The following is a 19,633-nucleotide window of genomic DNA, read 5'->3' as shown; positions in this document are numbered from 1 at the left end:
ACTTCTCAGTTTGTTATGGAAGCCCGTTTCCGCCACTGTGAGGAACAAAATAAAGGTCCTGTTAGTAGATAGTAAGTCGAAATTATGAGATAGTAAGTCGAAATTTCGAGACAGTATCTCATCCGCCACTGTGAGGAAAAAATAAAGGTCCTGTTATCTCGAAATTTCGAATTACTAAGTCGAAATTTCGAGATAGTAAATCGAAATTATGAGATAGTAAGTCGAAATTTCGACTTTCGATGAAGTTACGGTGCTTTTATTCTGAAATTGTATTTGACGTTGCGAACTGTTTCCGGTTGCGGAAATAATTTGGGAGATTATTACAATTTATTAGACAATCATTTGCGTTTTATGCGTATTATCTCATAGTTAGGGGTCTATCAGCACCATGGACAGTGCAGGGCATGCTCTTAAGAACATTAATTACAACTACAAACGGAACAGTTACGCAACATAGGTTCAGAGTTCAGAGTCTATGATTTACATCGTCAATGACGATCTGACCGCAACCGGAAGCGGAAACAGTTCGCAACGTCAAATACAATTTCAGAATAAAAGCACCGTAACTTCATCGAAAGTCGAAATTTCGACTTACTATCTCATAATTTCGATTTACTATCTCGAAATTTCGACTTAGTAATTCGAAATTTCGAGATAACAGGACCTTTATTTTTTCCTCACAGTGGCGGAAACGGGCTTCCATAGGATCCAGATATTTTTTGATGAAGGACATACAAGCTGAATCGATTATCAAAACTGTTGGCAATTTATTATCGTTTCACCACTTCTTGTGTGATTTACAAGGCAAGCATTTGCAGTGTGCATTTGGCTGTGTCCAAGAAGTGGCAGCAACGCGCCCAACTCTAGTTTTCCGGGTACCTGTCACTAAAAACAAAGAAGAAGAAGAAGAAGAACACGTGACGGAGTGCGGAAGTAGACGTTCGCTTAGCCCTCAACATTTTATTTTCTTATTTAAGGACATTTATTACTCACGTATTGAGGACATAGTTATGTTAACCTCACAGGTTTGTTGTAACCTACATACAGTAGAAGAGATGTTTTAACAAGTTAAATTATGAAGGATTTTACAGCCAGTAGCTACAGTTGTAGCTTGTTTACCAGAATTATGCCACTGAAGTACAAGTGAGTGTAGCAACTACAGATTATCCTAAATAATGCTTCCTCATGTATTGTCAGTATGGTTTTGGTTTGGATCAGACCGCCCTGGATTCTGTCTGGGAACATCTTTATTGACGACACTCACGCTTGTGATGTATGCTGGGGGCATCCAGGCAAGTCTCACCGTCGGTCCAGGTGGAGACTTCCCCAGGCTCAGAGGTAACTGTGTGCTTATCATAACTCTCATATTTCAGTGTTCAAATCACAGCATGTAACGCAGTTTTCTCTCTTAACTCCCCCCTCAGATGTGTTCCTGTATGCCTTCAGTCATGATGAGCTGCCCTCTCTGCTGGTCAGTGTTGCCTTCCTGCTGTTGGTTGGACCGTGTGAGGAGCGTCGCTGGGGAACAGTCGCCTTTCTCTCCCTCTCCATCCTCACAACGACCTTACTGCCTCTTCTTTACACCCTGGTTATGTTTGTCGGTGGTGGTGAGGCGAGTCGGATCTGTGGTTACTCTGCCATCCAGCTGGCTCTGTTTGCAGCGCATTGTCGTCAGATGGCACAGAGGAGGCTGCTGAGGTGTCTGCCGGTCTGGTTTCTCCCCTGGCTTCTTCTGCTGATTGGTCTGCTGCTGCTGCCCGGGACACCAGCCCTGCTTCACTTCTGCACAATATTCATCGGACACAACTGTATCCTTTCCTTTTCACACAGTCATTTAATTCTACGAAAATATATTCTCCCAACAAACATATTATAGTTGTTAAAGCTTGACTAGACCTCTACTGAGGATTGAATGTGCACAGACTGCACTTTATTGACATCTGTCTCCCTTTCCTGTTAGTTTTGTTGAACTTTTAGGCTTTTTCATTCTTGTTATTAGATAGAAATTGACATGTAATGCCCAGCCAAAGTGATGGAGAACACCAGTTTGGTAACATTTTAATGCATATTTTAAAAGATATGTTTTACTGTATTTAACCATAGCTTTCCTAATACTTTTTATTCATGGAAACCTTTTGTGTTTTATTTCAGCCTTTGTCATTAAAATGTAATAGTCTAGGACCCATAGTATAGGTCTTAGATTTATTGCTGAGAGTTTGAGTCGAAATGTGCCGTTCCTTCCCCCACCAAATCTATGCTGAAGCATCATGTCTTTATAACACTTAATGTACCTCTCAGATCACCAGTCCTTCATTGGGATGTTACAGGAGCTGGAGGAGACCAGGGTCTTGGACTTCATTCCTGATTGGGCGTATGTTCGCTCTTCAGCCAGGTTGAGATTGCCCATCTGCATTACCTCACAGAGGTCTGATTCATCTTGTCCACGTCAAAAGTCTCACTGAATATTCACACTCACCACCTGCGTGCAGAGGCAGATTTACATCTTTTTAACTTAATCTGTTGCCACAGATCTAGGTCTCTTTCTCAGATGATGCCTGCAGATCAGGCAGTTGCTCCACCCATGAGGGATCAATCGAACCACCACCCATGGGTGGGTCCAGTGCCTGCCTGGATAATGACAGAGTCTGCGGCGCTGTCTGAGGCCGAGGTACTGGAGGAACAGATGCTAAGAGCAGGAATACTGGCCTCATTACAGGATGCTCCTGACAACCCTGATTCAAAAGTGGAGGTGCCCAAATCATCAGTTTCCTCTCTGCGGTTAGTAATAATGTAATATCTTCATACATAGCATGTTGCTTCTCCTTACATTATTCCCAAGTACAGTTTTATTGATGTGATTTCAAGTAATTATTCACTAAAAGACCATTGCTTCCTCTCAGACTCCAGCAGCTGGAGAAGATGGGCTTCCCCACAGAGAAAGCTGTAGTGGCGTTAGCGGCCTCAAAACAGCTAGATGGCGCCATTTCTTTGCTCATCGATGACAGCGTTGGAGAACAGGCTGTGATGGTATCTAAAGGGAGGAGCCCTCTGCTGCTGCACAGCACCTAGACCACATCGCACTCCTGTGGACTGACAGTGTTTGCTCTTGTGCAGTGAACTGGACTCACGTTATGCTTGGGTTTTGCTGAGCTTTAATACTATTAGATTTCCCCTGTGGGCTACTTTTAGAGCTAAATTAATTATCAGAATGTATGGGGGGGGGGGGGGGGGGGAGACTGAGTTGTTCTTTCACCACAACTGTGATTCAAATCAAGTGCAGAAGCAAACGTAACCGCTTCGGAGACACTTTCTGTATCTGCACATAAAATGTACATTTGAGCGAAAGGATGCCGTTTATTTATTCTGTAATGATGTTTAATGAATGCTGTTGTGTTAACACAAATAAAGAGAGGTGACATGTAGAAAAACAAAACAATGTGCATTATTTTATTACATCAATCAGCTAGACAGGATCATCTCAACACAATAACACATAAGAAAAAACATGTTGAATGAAATATAAAATGGTTACACAACAGCATACGAAATAAGATACAATGATCATTTTAAATAGTTTCACAATGAGTTTGATATAAGATGAAAAAAACAATCAAGTCTTCATCAGGACAGTTTAAACCGTCAACAGTGGTAAAAATATGTTCAAGTTCCATTAACAGTTTTGCTATTTCCTCTGCGTCAAAGATCTTAAAATGGACAGCCAATTCCAGAGATGTTTAAAATGATGACATAACATAATATATGACATAATAATCTGTTATGTCACCAAACCCAAATGTGTGCTTTTAGTGCACACACTAAATGTAAACATACTATTATATTTTAAATCACTTTATCAGTGTGTACTTTAAGGGGGGGGGGGGGGCACTCATACCAGACAACTACAAATCACTGTTAGCAACACACATCTTAGCTTGAGTAGAGATGCCTTCATCTTTTAGTGCACTACATAACATTGAGTTAAAGAATATGATTAAAACAAAATGAATACTATAGAAGAATAGGTTTGTTTGTGTACTTGTGTCCTGCGAACTGTACATGCTCAATATGCTTAAATAGTGGAATCTCTTCAGATTGCAGTTACATTGTGAAAGCAATAAAAACGCAAATCCAGTCAGTTTTCTCACATCTGATTTCTCCTTTCATTGATTACTGTAAATGACCCTTATTATCCGGAACTGTTTGTAGCTCGAGGAGCACCACAGAAGATTCAGATTTTCCTTTTTTCAAACATTAAACATCTTCTCACTCTGAGGCCCGACTTCTGTAGCCAAAGAAACGAGACGCACAAAGCTGTTGGGTGTGTTATGTGAAGATAAGTGTTTGGTCATGGTGATGGGTGGGGGTCAAACTAGTTATCAGGGTCCCGATGGAGGAGGGCATTTTGGAGTATCAGTGGAGTTTCCCTGAGGTGTCCCCCATCCTAAATCTGACGGTAAAGCCCAGAGAGAGTATCAGATACGGTCTAAATCTGATGACGGTCGATGAGACCTAGAGGAGGGGGAGTCAACCCAGCCTGTGATCCTCAGGGTGAGCGGGAGGGGGCTACTTCCCTCGAACCTTGGTGTTGGTGGACAGAGGAGAAGCAAGTCGATATGGAAGCGCACCTGCTCGCTTATCTCTGTAGAAACTAGGGGAGGCTGTGTCAAACGGTCCGTCCCCAGACCCTAGATCAGGCTCTGTTGAAGAAAGACAGCAGTTGGAACGGGGCCTCCCTGTCCATCAGTGTGTGAGGACATGTGCACTCTGTAGTCCTAATCCAAGTCTACTCTGACGTAGCCGTTAACCTGGAGGTGTCATGAGTGGGCTCTTATTGGACACCAGTTGCCCAGTTTTTATATCAAAATGATGAATTAACTAGCGAGTGTTCAAGGGATTTATTCAATCCTTCTTTGCTTGATTGTTCTGTAAAGGAGGTGCGTCTGGCTATTAGGGCTGCAACGACTGTTATCAATTTGTCTGTTCATGTTTTCTTATAGATTAGTTGTTTCGTCTATAAAATGTTGACAACCAGCAACAGTGAAACACCAAAATATATTAAATTCCAAGGACACGAAGCAGCAAATCCTCACAATTCAGAAGCCAAAATCAGCAATTTTTGGGGTATTTTTTCCAGATAAATGACTTAACAATTCAGTGATTATCAAAATTGCGGCAGATTTTTCTGTCATTTGACAAATTTTTCAATTGACTTATCATTGCAGCACTACTGGCTAGTGTTTACATCCATCGATACACATTAACCTAGGAAGCCCGATTATACAAACGATTAAAGCCCCTGAAAACTTGACTTCAAATATTAGTGAATATATTCAAATATATATTATTCTTAATAAAATTCATGACGAAATAACAACAATAAACATTAAAAACAATCTTAGGTATTATCTACTTCATAAGTTGACTTTATTAGGAGTTTACTACTCCGCTAATCTGCTTCAGCAGGACTGTGTGGGTGTGGTTAGATCACATGACGGTGCTGGTGCGACATCAGCGACCAAATAAGTAAACCTTCATTTGATTTTGATTCAAATGTTGTAAAATCCTTATTGGTGCTCGGAAGGTTGTGACATCAACCAGCGAGAAGAGCAAAGAGAAATTCACAACAGCAAATGTCTCGTGGAATAACTCACGTGATTGTGTAAATAGGTTTTCAGGGCCTTTAAAACATCTGTGCTACAACCAAAACAATTCACACACAAGAATACATCTGCTTTTCAGTGACTAGATCAACATTCAGCAGCTCAGGTACATTTCATGCCTCTAACACTCGATCAAGACCTTCTAGATCTTGTCAAAATGGTCAGTGAGGGCTGGCAGAGCTGTGGGTGAGGATGTCTCAGCGTTACCTGGCCAGATGATAGCCTCCAGCAGCGTCACCCTGCGAGCCAGAAGCTCAAGGTCTGCCTGCAAGTCGTGGAACATCTGCAAGCTAATGTCCTAACAGAGAGCAGTGACAGGGGGGACTGTGTGAGGGGGTGGAAACACCAGCCTGAGTCCTGGGGCTGCTCGCGACTGTTCCCACTCCCTGTCCCAGCAGTGAGGTACAGTGGCAGTTTTTTTTGCCCCCACCACCTTTGACCCCTGCCTAAAGCTGACCCTGCCTCAGGCCTCCTACTCACCATGAATACCGATCATAGTCTCAAGGATTAAAACCCTCTCGGCTAAGATCTTCAGCGCCTCTCTGATCTGATGTATGCCGTCCCCCTGTGAAGATAGATACAGCCGTCAAGGTAAAGAGCACAAGCAAAAGAACTGCTCGCCAAGATGCAAGTCATTTTGTCTCTCAATACAATTCAGCAGTTAGAAGGTTAAAACAGTCCACATATCTGCCCAGCACTCTCAGACGCATCTGTTCCCCGTACTTCTCTGTGTCTCCCTCATTCTCTGGCCATGCTGCTACATGAGTCTCTGCCATGCTGGGCTGGGCAACATCGGCATGCACGTTACAAACCAGCCTCATGTTGGTGACATAACACAGCTGGATTACATTATCCCAGGATTTAGATTTGATCATGCCATCTGCATTCTTTTTTTTTTGTTGAGTAGCACTTAAGCCAGACGATTCTTTTTCAGCACCACAGCTTTCATTCTTTACGCTGTGGTCACAAAAAGTTATCCGATGTCGCCTGACAAAATGAAGCCAGGATAGATTTACAGTGAAATCTAATTTATTTTGTCATTTGAGAAAGGATGAGGCAATGGCTTCATGAGTTGTACCTTGAGAAATAGCACAAAGGAGTTGAACAAGAGAAGTAAAGCAGGCAGAGACAGCTGAAAGCATCAAGGCATGCGGAGAACAGCCGAAGCTTTTGGTGCACAGGTGAGTGAAATGCTTTCATTAGTAAGACAAACCAACGACGCACTGTATGTTTGGAGAAAAAAGGCAAAGTTTCTGAGTCCTACGATAACTGATTACATGTTATTTTAATGTTGGCAGCGTGGCTTAGTTAATTGGTTCGATCCATCACTTTGCTTCAGGCTAAAATGTTGACAAGACATTCACGGCGGCCTCAGGATGAATAGCATTGACATACTCTGCCTTTCTGATTTGGCACTACCATCAGGTTAAAACTAATGACATCAACCACAGCTGTACTTTGCGTGTAGTGCAGCAGATGCTGAACTAAGCTGTCAGACACGATAAACATATTTGCGTAACATCAGCAATTTAACATTGTCATTTTGAACATGAAAGCATGCTTTTGAACATGAGAGCATAGACTCGCTGTAGACTCTCTGCTGTCAGAGAATGAATCCCCAAATAAAATGCTGAATTTAGAGATACTTTGCCTTATTTCTTTTTTAACCGCCCAGTGTTATTTCACTCATTAGATGCATTCTGTAGTTCATTTTCACATCCAGGAAAGAAAGTTGATGTGGTACTTGGAGGTGAAATCATGCAAGGTTGCATTGTGGGGTGAAATAGGGTAGCTGTATCCACTCCACTCACATCAGAGCACAACACCTCTAAACCCAACAGGACCCATCACCGACACATATATGGAGTGATTTGGCATATACATTTCACACATTTGCTTTGTGGTTCATTGAAACATTTTGAAGTCTGTAAAAATCAAACAAATACAGTTGAATTCAAATGAAAATGATCCAAAATTTGCTTCTAGAGGGATTTGTTTTACTATATTCTACATGAATTCACTCAGTCAGAGCTGGTGTGCGGTGTGGTTACAAGATTGATATTGTTTCCTGTATTTTGTATTTTGTTTTTATGTATATGCCAAAGTCAGATGCTGAAAAGGTGACTGTGAAAGGTAGCCATGGGGACAGTAGCTTGCAGAGGGGTTCAGACAGCTTTAGGGTCAAGAGGACAGTGTCGTGACAGGGGACAGCAGTCCAGAGCACACCCCGAGGACCAACACAGACAAAAACACATTAACACCAGAAGATTCCACACACAAAATCAGACTGAGCAACAGCTAAAATCACATCTACTCAAACAGAAACAACAATGTAAAACAGACACGTTCTGACCATCGACAGGGAGGAAAGTATGGACTTGAGAGAAAAAGAGACAAACACCACTTTGTGGCCAATCACAGACTGTAAAAAGATCAGAACCATAACCTGAGATGTGGGTCATGGTTAGACTTGAGCTTCAGGTCACAGAATAGATTCATTGCATTGCAAAGTGAACACGCGATGACATAACTTAAAGATATCTTACATTTAGATTGCTCTTGTAAAATGAGAAAGAGGTAAAAGAAAAATGAGGGTTAGACAGACACAGAGGAAATATTGAATGCTCAACAAAGGAATCTTTAAAACTTTTTGTTAAATCTTTTAACTTAAAGCAAAACTCTCCTGTCCAGGCCCCGTGTCACCATGTGAACTACCACCAACTACTTTCTTACCGGCAAGCCCTTCTCTCCTGGCTCCCCATTGGTACCCGGTGTTCCCTGCAAAGAAATATTCACAACAGAATATAAAATATGACTTTAAAACATAAATGAAATCGGTGCAGCAGTTCACTTCGACAGAATGAGCTCCTTCTCTATCCGAGACTGTGTTGGGTCGCAGGTCAGTGTGATCTGTAGCGCTGCTGGTTGGCGTAGTTTACAGTAATATAACCAGCTATGACATGTGTTGATGTTTCCCCCCCGTACGCTCGTTTACTCAGGCCATAACCATCAAGGCAGCATGGTGGAGGACGCTTACCGACTCGCCTCTGAAGCCCCTCTCTCCTTGGTAACCTAAAGGACCCTGCAAAACCAAAGGCATGTTGTTTAAAGGATGTAGAGTAAATGAGGAAAACCTACTGAATATCATCAGGTTGTGGGTGTACTCACTCTCTCCCCACGTTCTCCCTTTGGACCCACAGGGCCCTGCGTTCCAGGGGCTCCAGACTTCCCCTGTATTGAGACGGGAAAGGAAATTCAAAATGACAACGATGAATTTGTACTGCAACACATCTGACAGTGCTAAGCTCAGTAAGTGCACCACAATGCTGTGAGTGAGCTTACATTCTGTCCTGATGGACCTGGAGGTCCTGATGGGCCTCTGGGACCTGATGGACCTGCGTAACAGATAGAAAGACTCATGTTAGCACCCTCATGGTGGAGGTGGTGCTGGGTTTTAATTGTGTTTTGCACATTGTGTTGTTGTGTTATGTACAGCACGTGTAGGTGTTTGTGACCTAATTAAGTTTAAAAAAGCAACTTTCAGTGTGTGGACTCAACTTTGAGGGATGTTTTGTGTTTGGTCACCTGGTTAAGGATAAACATATAAACTCACAGAAACTGAAGCTGGAGGCCGTGTTTTTGTATGTAAAAGCATTTGAGATATTCCCAAACATACTCTGTGCAGTACAAAGATAAACAGAACATAGAAAGTGATAAACACTCACCGACAGGCCCGGGGGGGCCCTCAGGTCCTGGAACAGGCAACCCTGGTGAGTCATGGAAAGTGTTGCTGAAGAAGTCTTTTCCACGACCTGGAGTTGAAACAGATTGTGTGTATTTAATGGCAGCTACTTATTTTTCATTACATGTATTATTTCATCAATTATGTTCTTTTTATTTTGCCTTTAAGGGAATCATTGGGACTCAAACCTGTCTCTGGGTTTCAATCATTGTATTCAATGATCAAAATACACTGCCATGACATGAACATGTAATGGTACTCTCTTTGTGTTGTGGGTATGCAGTGATTCATGCGACGCTGTACCTCCAACAAGATTCACCAATCAAATGGTTGAATACATTGATAGATGGTGATCTTTAGGTTGAAGTCCGTGGTTTTAGTGAATGAGGCATGATTTGTATGTAGCCTGAGAGAAAGTGAATCTGAAGAAGCCTGTGGCGAAATGTCTTGTTCCCACAGTTGCATTTGTGATTTAACAGATATGAACTTGTGAAGAATATTGATCCAAGCCTTTCCAGTGTGTGATGTTTTACTTTTGTTTTTTTGTTGCTGTATGGTTTTGAGCTCACAGCTTGCTGCGCCCACGCTTTTCTCAACGCTGCACAAGCCTTTGTAAATAATGCGTTTTCAAAGTGCAGTAGTGCCTTTGTTGCTTTTGGGCTGAAAGGGCCTTGAGTCCTGCTGTCACTAGCACCTGGGAAGTCGCAGCATTCCTGCAGTAAATGCTGTGCACAAAGCAATCCAACTGAGTTGACGCTGCCTGAGAAGCCCGACTCGGGGAAATGAAGACGATCGTCATTACATTAAAGTAACCTCCAGAGGGCAGCATCTTTCAACAAATACGAAACCCTCACCTAATGACTTCAAGAGCTTGGTAAACTACACTAAAATGTGTTAGAAAGCCCTGTCAGTAGTAGATCTGTGTTTCCCATTCATTAAAAAAACTTTCCATATCCACTGTGTAACAGCACTGACTGGACGTCTTCATCTAACTGAGTCTACAAGAGGAAGAGGGTGGTGAACATGTGAGCGATAGAGGAAGTGTGCGGCTATTGGGTCATTTTATATGGAAAGACAGATCCAATCACAGCATGAGACAGGAGACACAGAGAGGAGGAGGAGGAGGAGGAGAGCCGACAGCCAGAAACATCCTCCAGCTGCCGGAACGTTGCACATCGCTAACAGATCTCGACGAGAGGTGACATCCAAAACAGGGCCGCTCTCTCTGTCTATTTCGACTCTCCCTTAATTTACTTTAAAGCACACACTGGCATCTGTGGCTTAGCGTGACATAAATAACGTGTGAGCGATGTTGAAACAACAATGCTCCTCCTCACTACTACGTCCTGGCTGCTGGATAGGAGCTCTCTCCTGTTCAGCAGAAGGGAATTCCAACCTCCTGATGCAGACATAAAAGCCAAATAAGCCAGTGTTTTCCAAAGGAAGCTCAACACGGCCCCTGCTGTTACTTTGATGTGAAAGAAATGGCTCGCAGTCTCGGAAATCATCATGCCAACCTCGACGTACCCACAGCTTTCTCCACGCAGGAACCCAGAGCTTACAAATATGTGCGCCGCATTCTTTGTTTTACCGCTGGATCCACATTAAAAAACGCAGATGCCTTGACCTTGAAAGAGCCGGAGTGGGCCCCCCAGCTGTCTCTCACACTTCCCTTCAGCTGACTGAGTTGCCTACATCTGGAAGTTGTTGAGTGACATCAGTGATTGACAGGTTCTCATCACAGCATGTCCATCTCAGACTGCCTCTGCCTTCATTTAATACTCTTTGATTCTCTTCTACTTGGCTGGTGGACAATAAGGAGCGAGAAGCGGTGAGCGGATTACCACCATCCTGTCTGTTTCTCATTCTCTTTGTTGCCTTTGTTTATCAGTAGTCCGAAAACTTCTGAAAGCTTTTATGCAGCAGGAGAGAACACGTCCGTGAGCCGGCTAAAGACACACGAATATCAACAGTTTGAACCCAACCAAAAGTCCCCGATCAGTCAACCAAAAGTCCCCGATCAGGCAATGTGCGTTGGCTCCAGAAGGGGGGAGGAGGGCATGTAGCGTAGCTACCGGCAGCGACAGCTCCGCAGGTGAATCACCTGTGCAGGACGAGGGGAGCCCCAGAGATAGTCTGCACAGCGGCGGATGTCCGGCAAACCGGAAGCGGGACACGCGTTTGACGTCAGGCTGGTTCATGGCAAACTGATTTTGTTACATTGAAATGAAATATACAGCGATAAAAGAGATGGTTTTACATATTAAAGTATGTTTACAGGTCTTGGGGAGTACTACTGTATATTTGGGATGTCCAATGAGTCAGTGTCAGCAGAGCCTGAAGACTACAAGTTTGAAAATAAAAGACGTGTGTGTGGAGGTAGAAAGCAGTTAGTGTACCATTAGCCGCTACCACCTTAAAGCACACAAACCTTCCGACCAAATTGTTGGTGGTCGAGTTGCCTTGTTGGTAATGTAGGCACCAAGTTTTGACCAGAAGAAGAATGTATGAGGAAAAAAAGTCTAAATCTTTGGTTCTGCTGCATCCATTTTTAAAAAACTTTTTTACCGAAATTGGTAAAGTACTCTTTTAAGACTCATGTTGTTAGTAAATGCATGTTACAATACTGTTTTGGTGTGGAATTTGTGTCATGGTGACTGTATGAAGTCTGTTAGTTGTCCAGGGTCTTACTGTGGTCTGGTTCTGGGATGCGGGCACTGGCCGGAGCTGGAGGCCCCGGAGGGCCAGGCAGGCCTGGTAGACCCCTCTCTCCTAGGTGTCCTGGTGGACCACGGGGGCCTGAGAGGAGACATAACAGCAACATCACTGTGGTGACAGACATACTGCATTTTAGAGGTATGTCATAGCATAATATGATCATATAAATCTCCTCTGGAGAGGCACCGCACAACGGCACACTGGTAATGATAAATGACTGTGGGTGATGTGATGATAGGAGGATAATCTATGACAAAAACCAGAGAGGAAATAGATTAGATAAAGTGCTGAATGATACAACATAATAGTGGCTGGCAGGATATGTGTGTGTGTGTGTGTGCCACTATACATTAAGTATGTATGTGCACATGTGAAGTAAACTGAGCAGCTGGACAGAGGAGAGGTGTATGAACTGGCCGACTTTGTTCCTCTGTCATTAAAAAGAGGAGGAGGGTCTTTAATGGTCCGGTGCTGGGAACTGATTTAGGGACATGGGGAAACTCAAATAAACACCATCAAACTCTGAAAAGTGTTGCTGGCACTGGTTCATAGAAAATGAAATGCTCCCTGCATACACACTACTAGCTTTTGGACATGTGTGTGTGTGTGTGTGTGTGTGTGTGTGTGTGTGTGTGTGTGTGTGTGTGTGTGTGAGTGTGTGTGTGTGTGTGTGTGTGTGTGTGTAAAAACCTGTAGCTGGTCCGCATGGGCTGGTCCAGAAGTGTCCCTCCTCCTCCCCAAGACATTTTTTGAAGGTGGAAAGACAGCACCACCACAAATACACCTGACCTCATTGTTTGGACTCGCCTGAAGTAATGCTGCACCCTAAACACCACCTCCTGCCCTCCGACGGACCCAGACTCATCACCTCTCTGTTTATGTACTGATGTAACTGACAATGACAGCCCACTAATTACTGCTTTGCAAGGTAATGTTATTACAGCTCTGATTTGACACTTCTGTGGGCCGTTTTCACTTAGTCTTGGTAAACACTGCAGCATTACCGGCTGTGTTTTGGCTGCACCAGGGAGACTGTAAGCTACAATCTGCAGGATAGTGGTTGAAATGGCCAATCAAAGAGGCCACTTAGAGTCTATGTGAGACATTGGGGGATACAATTTAAATTGTTCCTGCAGAATAATGGTTCCCTCGAGCAGCCGGGGGATGGTACATCAATATATAAGTCAAAGTCTGTGAAACAATTTTACTGTAACTTCTCAGGATACATCATAAGGTGTAACATCACGTCTCCTAACACCACAAGTTCACTTTTATCCCATCTCTCCAATGACCTCTGGCCCAAAAACATATTTGTCTACATTTTCCATGACATTGGACACATTCCAGTTCTGTGTTTATCTGTCTCTTTAAAATGAAAAGAAAAATCAGCACAATAAGGAAAACAGAGCTTCGGATGCAACTTAAGACATAGCTCTGGCTTTGGGCACTTATGAAGTAATGGAGACAGAAAAAACAATAACACCACAGGCATATGGAAATCATAAGGACCTGGGATTTGTGTATGTATAGATCATTTTCATTTCAGATTAAAGTCACATGGCGCTTCTTGGAAAGTGGGTTTTGAAGTTGAACTTTTGCTCAAAATATCATCTTTACCAAGCAGCAGGCACAGAGCAGGGGTCGCGTTTTAGCCTGAGAGGAGAGAGGCACTCCCTTCATGATCCAGAGCAGAGAAACAACAGCCTATAGCGAGAGTAGACGTTGTGACAAAGCTATACTGCCATTTACTGAGTCATCGTTCATGTCACAGCTGCCTGTGGATTTACTTGTTCCCCAACAGGTCAACTATTATTTCTACATAACCAGTGAGCTGTGAGTACATAGAGCAGATGTATGACTCTGGTTGGTGAGCAGCAGCACATGTTTGGTGGAGTTTATATGTAGTCTGAAAACAAAGGATTTTACTGCCCACTGAAACAGCACTTTCTTCAGAAACATGTGATTTAAAAAGCCAACCAACAAAATGACCAAATTCCAGCAAATTGCCAGCAGGCCGCTGAGACGCTCCAACATTTACCGCTGGAGGGTCTGTGGGTTTGATTGAGTGGTTTAAGAGAAAGACAAACAATCGGAAGCAGGACAACACGGATCGGTCTTATGTTGGGGATCGTCCTGATTTTTCGTCTGTTGTTTCCACGGGTCTTTTGTCAACAGTGAGCCCTCAAAATGTCTTCTCCTATAGACAATAGATTACATGGACAGGCAAGTATACAACTGCCCTGCCATCTGTCTCTCTCGATGACACACACAAATCACTACAACATGCTTGTTGACAAACTGTGTCGACAACGTCTAAGGCAAGGTTCATTTGTTTCTCTCACCTCACAACCGTGAACTCTATTTCTACTTTCAGTCCTCTCTTACCTGCAGGTCCTGAAGATCCCTTCGATCCAGGGGCTCCGTATGGGCCCCTTGTCCCAGCCTCCCCCCGAGGCCCATTGGGACCTGGCAGCCCTCGAGACCCTAGCTTCCCTAAGAGGAGGAAACAGTCATGAGTAATCACGAAGCCTTAACTTGTTTTCATCTGAAATGGTTTTACATGGGCTGAAAGCAACGAAGTTACCTTCTCTGCCAGGAAGCCCATCTCTCCCATTTGAACCCTGAGGACCTGTAATGAAAACAGAGATGGGAGGTGTAGCTCTGTGACAAAACACCTGGAGAAGAGGTTGTGTAAAATCCAATGAGGGATGGGGTGAAACTCTCTAAATTCTGTCTGTTATCGAGCAAAAATGTGGAAGAAACCCTGTACAAAGTCCTTTCTGTCTCCAGAGGGAGCTGGGGGATGTCTGACAAAATTACCTCAAGTGATGTCACTTGAGTCGAGAGATCTGAAGGCGTGGCGGTAGAAGAGTAAAGTAGAGTTCACCAGACCTCTGTAGCCAGATCCGCATCTCTGCTTAAGGCTCGCAGCTCGAGCTAAATTAGCCACTACTAGCATTTCACCACCAAACCTCCGACCGTATTGTCGGTGGTCGAGATGCATTGTGGGTAATGTAGGTGCTAGGTTTTGACAAAGTCTAAAACGACGGAGTGTCTATTCTATCGACGGTAGTGAATGAGTGAATGAGGGTCGTGGACAGCAGACATTTCTACGGGGATTAAAGAATTCTGCGATCGGAGTAATTTGAAATGTTCTATAATCACATAAATTGCCTTCACATAGTGGCTACAACCGGGTATAACTTCTGGTTAAAACACATTTTAATATCACTTTTTAAAGTTAGTGAACGTTAGTGAACTCTCACAGTGCTGCGCTCGACTCCAGGAGAGGAGAGAGAGATTTCCGTGCTCTGAAGGTGGAGGAAATAGGATCTGAGCAGAGGTGAGCAGGTAGAGGGCAGAACAAAGAGTTGCTGCTCGCTGAGAAAAGCTGAGAGCTGAGAGTGATTTCTGACTCAATTATCAAAACACAAAACCCTGGACTCTACTAGACAGAAATATGCTGTATTTTCATTGTTAACTTAAAACATATTCCTGCATCACAGCATGATAAACCTACCTGCAGGTCCCTGCTCACCAGGAGCTCCCTGAGCGGCCACAGCCCCCATCAGTAATGAGGCCTCTGGTGCAGTTGGTCCTTTACCCTGAAGGTTGCGATGTGATATGGATGCCGGGGCAGTGTATAACTGGACCTGGTTCCGGATGACAAGAAACAAGTGTGGGCAATATGCTGAATCAACGTATCATATGTCAGTGATTCAGATACTGTGGCTGGATGAGGATGTCCAAACCTTCGCCTCCAGTGAGCTCAGCCTGTCGGTCAAAGCTGTGATTCGACTGCAGTTGAGACAATCTAAAAAACAAAAAAGTTTTCTTTACCACCAGGAATCAGACACTCAAACATGTAGCATAGCTTTTGCTATTATGTAGTATCGTCAAAGTAGTAACACGGTCTTACTGGAGACTGTCTCTCCTGTGCGTGCAGGCGGGCGGCGTAGCGTGGATGCTTTCCTGACAGCCTCTTGAGCTGCAAGCTGGTTCCTTGCATCTGTAACAGAAGATGAAGACACAGAAAGATGTCACCTCTGTGGCTCGGATCTGAATTTATAGCGATTTATTGACTTTGAAAACATAATCTTCAGATTTGGAGGTTTCGACTTGCATTCACAGTGGCGGCTCTGGCAATTGCAAGTTGTAAAGCGCTTTGTCCATTGAGGTTGAAAAGCGCTATATAAGTGCAGTCCATTACCCATCATACCGGCGATCAAATGGTGGATATCACAATTCCTAATTCACACTAAGATCTATGTATTTGTTTGAGGGCCTGATACCTGTCTGTCCACCAAATCAAATGAAAATCAGTTAAAACGTTTTTTGCAACACACTGCTGACATTAGAGCCGAGAGGATTCGTCGATTATTCAAATCATTCTTGAACCAAAAACACCTTCGTTTCTCTGGTTTCAGCTTCTCAAATGCAGGGCTTTGCTGCTTTTCTCTATTTCATGTCATTGAAAATCTTTGGGTTTTGGACTTTAATTGAATGTGCTCATCTAACTTATCATTTTTCTTTGAGAGCTGGAATTACTATAAGTTCAGATGATTCATTTGTATAAAGTGCAATAAAGACTTTTGTTGTTCTATTGTAAAAGTTCAATTATTCACATAAGCTATAAAGCATCACTGTTTCTCTTCTGTATCTTCTTCTATATTCTATATCTATGTGAAAAGCTATTTTTTGCCCTTGTTTTTGGCTGAATCGAATATATTTACCACATATATACGTTTTTTGTATGTGTTGTCCACAATAAATCCATCAATAAAGTATCAATGGAGGTTTTCCCATTCACTCCTCTCCAATTGGTGTCCTTGGTGAGGGTGTTTGTGATGAGGGAAAACATGTCCCTCGCAATGTAATTGAAATTGCAGTTTAATGATATTGGAGTGTCATTTTGTAGGAAAAAGGAATGTTTCAAAACTGGTTATTTCTAGTGAAATACAATATTAGTTTCCTCTTTCGTTGTAAATTAGATTCATTTGCTCTATCATCACGAAAGTCAAAGGTCACATTGTGCCTGAGTACACTGTGTTGGCCTTCATAGTGGTTTAAATGATCAGATCCCCTTCCAGGTAGCAGGTGCTTGTGATTCTATACAGGCAGTATGACATGCTCCAGTTTCAATGATATCAAAACACTTTGTGCTTTTAAAGCACCTATAATTCTGTAAAGCTAGCTTCAATAGATATTAGAGATAGATTGATATTTAATATTCCATTTAACAAAACGCTGAAGATGTCTTCATAAGTGACAGATGTCTCCAATTATACTTTGATTTTTACAAATGATTCATTTTTCAGCTGTATGCTGCAGTTTTTGGGCGAATTTCTACCACAAACATTTAAGTAACAACCTATACTTCCTTCTATTGGTTGCTCCTCTCCTCTCATGGCTTTTGAATGTTGTATAACAGTGTTACGGAAAGATGAAATGTTTTTTTCCCCCTTTGAGTCAAACATCTGCGCACACACTCAAATATCTCTCCTCACAAATGATCACTCACATAAACACGCTGTAAATATCAGTAACCAGCTCTTATACACACGTTTGCATGAACATATAAGGTTCAGATTGTTTGGAAACAAACAGAAGGGCTGTCATAGGTGCAATGACTTTTTCGGTGGCTTATTGATCAACATTTGAACTCTTGCTCAGCAGTGACGAAATGCGGAAAAAGTCAAGAACGACCTCTCCCTCAGTAGTCAGCTTTGGAGTGAAGACTTTCCACAAATGTTGATGATGAAATCACAATAACTACACCGTCAACAATGTTCCTCTTTGAGCAACTCAGTTTGGATTTTGGGCATTTATGCTTGCAACAGCTACCGACCAGCCAACCCTGTCTCATAAAAATTACGTTCTCCCGAAAATAAAATGCATTCTCAATTACGTTTGACCATAAACGTATTTTCTCCCTGATTATGTTTGTGTTTGACGTGTTACAAAATACGTTTCAAATCAACATTTTGACACGAACCTTTTTTCCCCTCTCCACCACCGCCTCTCCTCCCTATTATGCGGTCAGAATACTACCGCAACACGCCGCCTGTCTCCGGCAGAAATGCGCTGATCCACGCACGGGGGGACGTGGTTATGGTTCGGGTAAGAGTAAGGACAGGCTTAGGGTTAGTAAATAAAGGCAAGGCAGATCACAGAAAAATAATAAAGAGTAGAGTATGGCACAGATATGTTGATTAGAAACGTGTTTGTAATACGTCAAACACAAACGTAATCAGGGAGAAAATATGTTTCAGGGAGAAAATACGTTTATGGTTAAACGTAATTGAGAATGCATTTTAGTTTCGGGGGAACGTAATTTTTAGGAGATAGGGCTCGACCAGCACACCGACGGTACTGCTGTCGGACCACAGGGTCATCATCATTGGCAGATTAACGTCGGGAGCATTCAGTGAATCAATTTGTAATTTGATTTGGACCCATCCAATCACGTTCATAGCGTTGTTAATGTCCCGTCATGTTGTGATGAAGTCGGCGATGTGCGCTGCATTCGTAGAACGGTTACGTCACAGTGCTGCTACAAATTCTGGAACACACGAAAGAATTCCGTGACGTCACGAACCGTCACGAACCGTCACGAACCGTTCCATGAACCAGGAGTACCCTCTGTGACGGATTTAATCCTAATATAACAGTCAGTCAGTCAGTAAATCAGTCAGTAAGTTCTCAGAGCTCAAGATCATCGACCACAATACATTAAGAAATCAACAAGAAATCAACAATTATGAATATAAGGAAGAAATTATTCATCGAGATCATCTTGAATAATCTGGTTTCGCGGGCATTCAGGAAATCCAAAGTGAACTTGAGCACCATAGAACCCGAGCTCACCAACATCATTCAGCGTCTATTTGAAAAGACGTGGGCCGAAGTCGAGGGCATCAACTTTGATGTCGCACCAAAAACCTTGAATGACCTCGACAAGACCATCTTCAACAAACTCTGCAAGGAGATGGGCAATGCACCAATGGTGCTGCTCTCTTTGAGATGTGGGGACACGGCACTTGACAACTCCATCGCCTCCGCCATCAAAAAACACTTGATGCCAACAACAAATAAGCGCTGCAGCATCGGCACGTTCTTCTCGTCCGTGGGCCGAGCCATCGTTACCTTCTGGAGACGAGAAAGAGCTACGTGTGTCTGGGTCGGTCTCAATGTAGCTCTCGCACTAGCCCTGTTTCTCATAGCGTTAGTGTTACCTTAATCATTCAAGTATTGTTCTTCAAATCTTTATTGTTGGAGGAGGATCGGGTGATCCGTTCCCCCCCAAACATGTAAATATAAAAAATATAAAAATATAAAATTCCATGTCGGATGAACGGCTTAGCTAATGGTGGCTGAGCATGACTATGATGTCATGTTGGCCCAAATGAAAGACCTTCAACAGCAGCGAATGGTGGCTGAGTATGACTATGATGTCATGTTGGCCCAAATGAAAGACCTTCAACAGCAGCGAATGGTGGCTGAGTATGACTAT

At 43.0% G+C, this 19,633-nt stretch overlaps 2 protein-coding genes across 5 annotated transcripts in view; one reads left to right on the top strand and one right to left on the bottom strand.

Moving 5' to 3' along the window:
* Positions 1–916: 916 nt before the first annotated feature.
* rhbdd3 (rhomboid domain containing 3) lies at positions 917–3,344 on the top strand. Of its 3 annotated transcripts, none has more exons than XM_079271099.1 (6): positions 917–1,025; positions 1,198–1,338; positions 1,425–1,808; positions 2,299–2,425; positions 2,530–2,778; positions 2,901–3,344. In XM_079271099.1, the coding sequence occupies exons 2-6, from the start codon at positions 1,272–1,274 to the stop codon at positions 3,067–3,069; spliced, it is 996 nt and encodes a 331-aa protein (XP_079127225.1). In that variant the 5' UTR covers positions 917–1,025; positions 1,198–1,271; the 3' UTR covers positions 3,070–3,344. The 3 variants fall into 3 exon arrangements, with proteins under 3 accessions (XP_079127225.1, XP_079127224.1, XP_079127226.1); XM_079271100.1 differs by having other exon boundaries at positions 929–1,025; positions 1,219–1,338; XM_079271098.1 differs by having other exon boundaries at positions 923–1,338.
* A 76-nt stretch (positions 3,345–3,420) lies between these two features.
* The window catches only part of emid1 (EMI domain containing 1), a 53,490-nt gene continuing 37,277 nt past the window's right edge, over positions 3,421–19,633 (bottom strand). The window contains exons 4-16 of one of the 2 annotated variants that reach the window (XM_079271097.1): positions 16,040–16,129; positions 15,873–15,934; positions 15,641–15,773; positions 14,705–14,749; positions 14,506–14,613; positions 12,094–12,201; positions 9,386–9,472; positions 9,003–9,055; positions 8,829–8,891; positions 8,698–8,742; positions 8,394–8,438; positions 6,141–6,225; positions 3,421–4,697 (exon numbers count right to left, since the gene is read on the bottom strand). In XM_079271097.1, the coding sequence (XP_079127223.1) occupies positions 4,564–4,697; positions 6,141–6,225; positions 8,394–8,438; positions 8,698–8,742; positions 8,829–8,891; positions 9,003–9,055; positions 9,386–9,472; positions 12,094–12,201; positions 14,506–14,613; positions 14,705–14,749; positions 15,641–15,773; positions 15,873–15,934; positions 16,040–16,129 (1,058 nt within the window). In that variant the 3' untranslated portion in view covers positions 3,421–4,563. Of the gene's footprint in view, positions 4,698–5,867; positions 5,959–6,140; positions 6,226–8,393; positions 8,439–8,697; positions 8,743–8,828; positions 8,892–9,002; positions 9,056–9,385; positions 9,473–12,093; positions 12,202–14,505; positions 14,614–14,704; positions 14,750–15,640; positions 15,774–15,872; positions 15,935–16,039; positions 16,130–19,633 lie in introns of both variants that reach the window. The other variant, XM_079271096.1, reaches the window with a different exon arrangement.

Source organism: Melanostigma gelatinosum (assembly GCF_949748355.1).
Source record: "Melanostigma gelatinosum genome assembly, chromosome: 6".
Taxonomy (NCBI): domain Eukaryota; kingdom Metazoa; phylum Chordata; class Actinopteri; order Perciformes; family Zoarcidae; genus Melanostigma; species Melanostigma gelatinosum.
The sequence above is the reverse complement of the archived record's forward strand: the minus strand, read 5'-3'. Positions and strand labels throughout refer to the sequence as shown.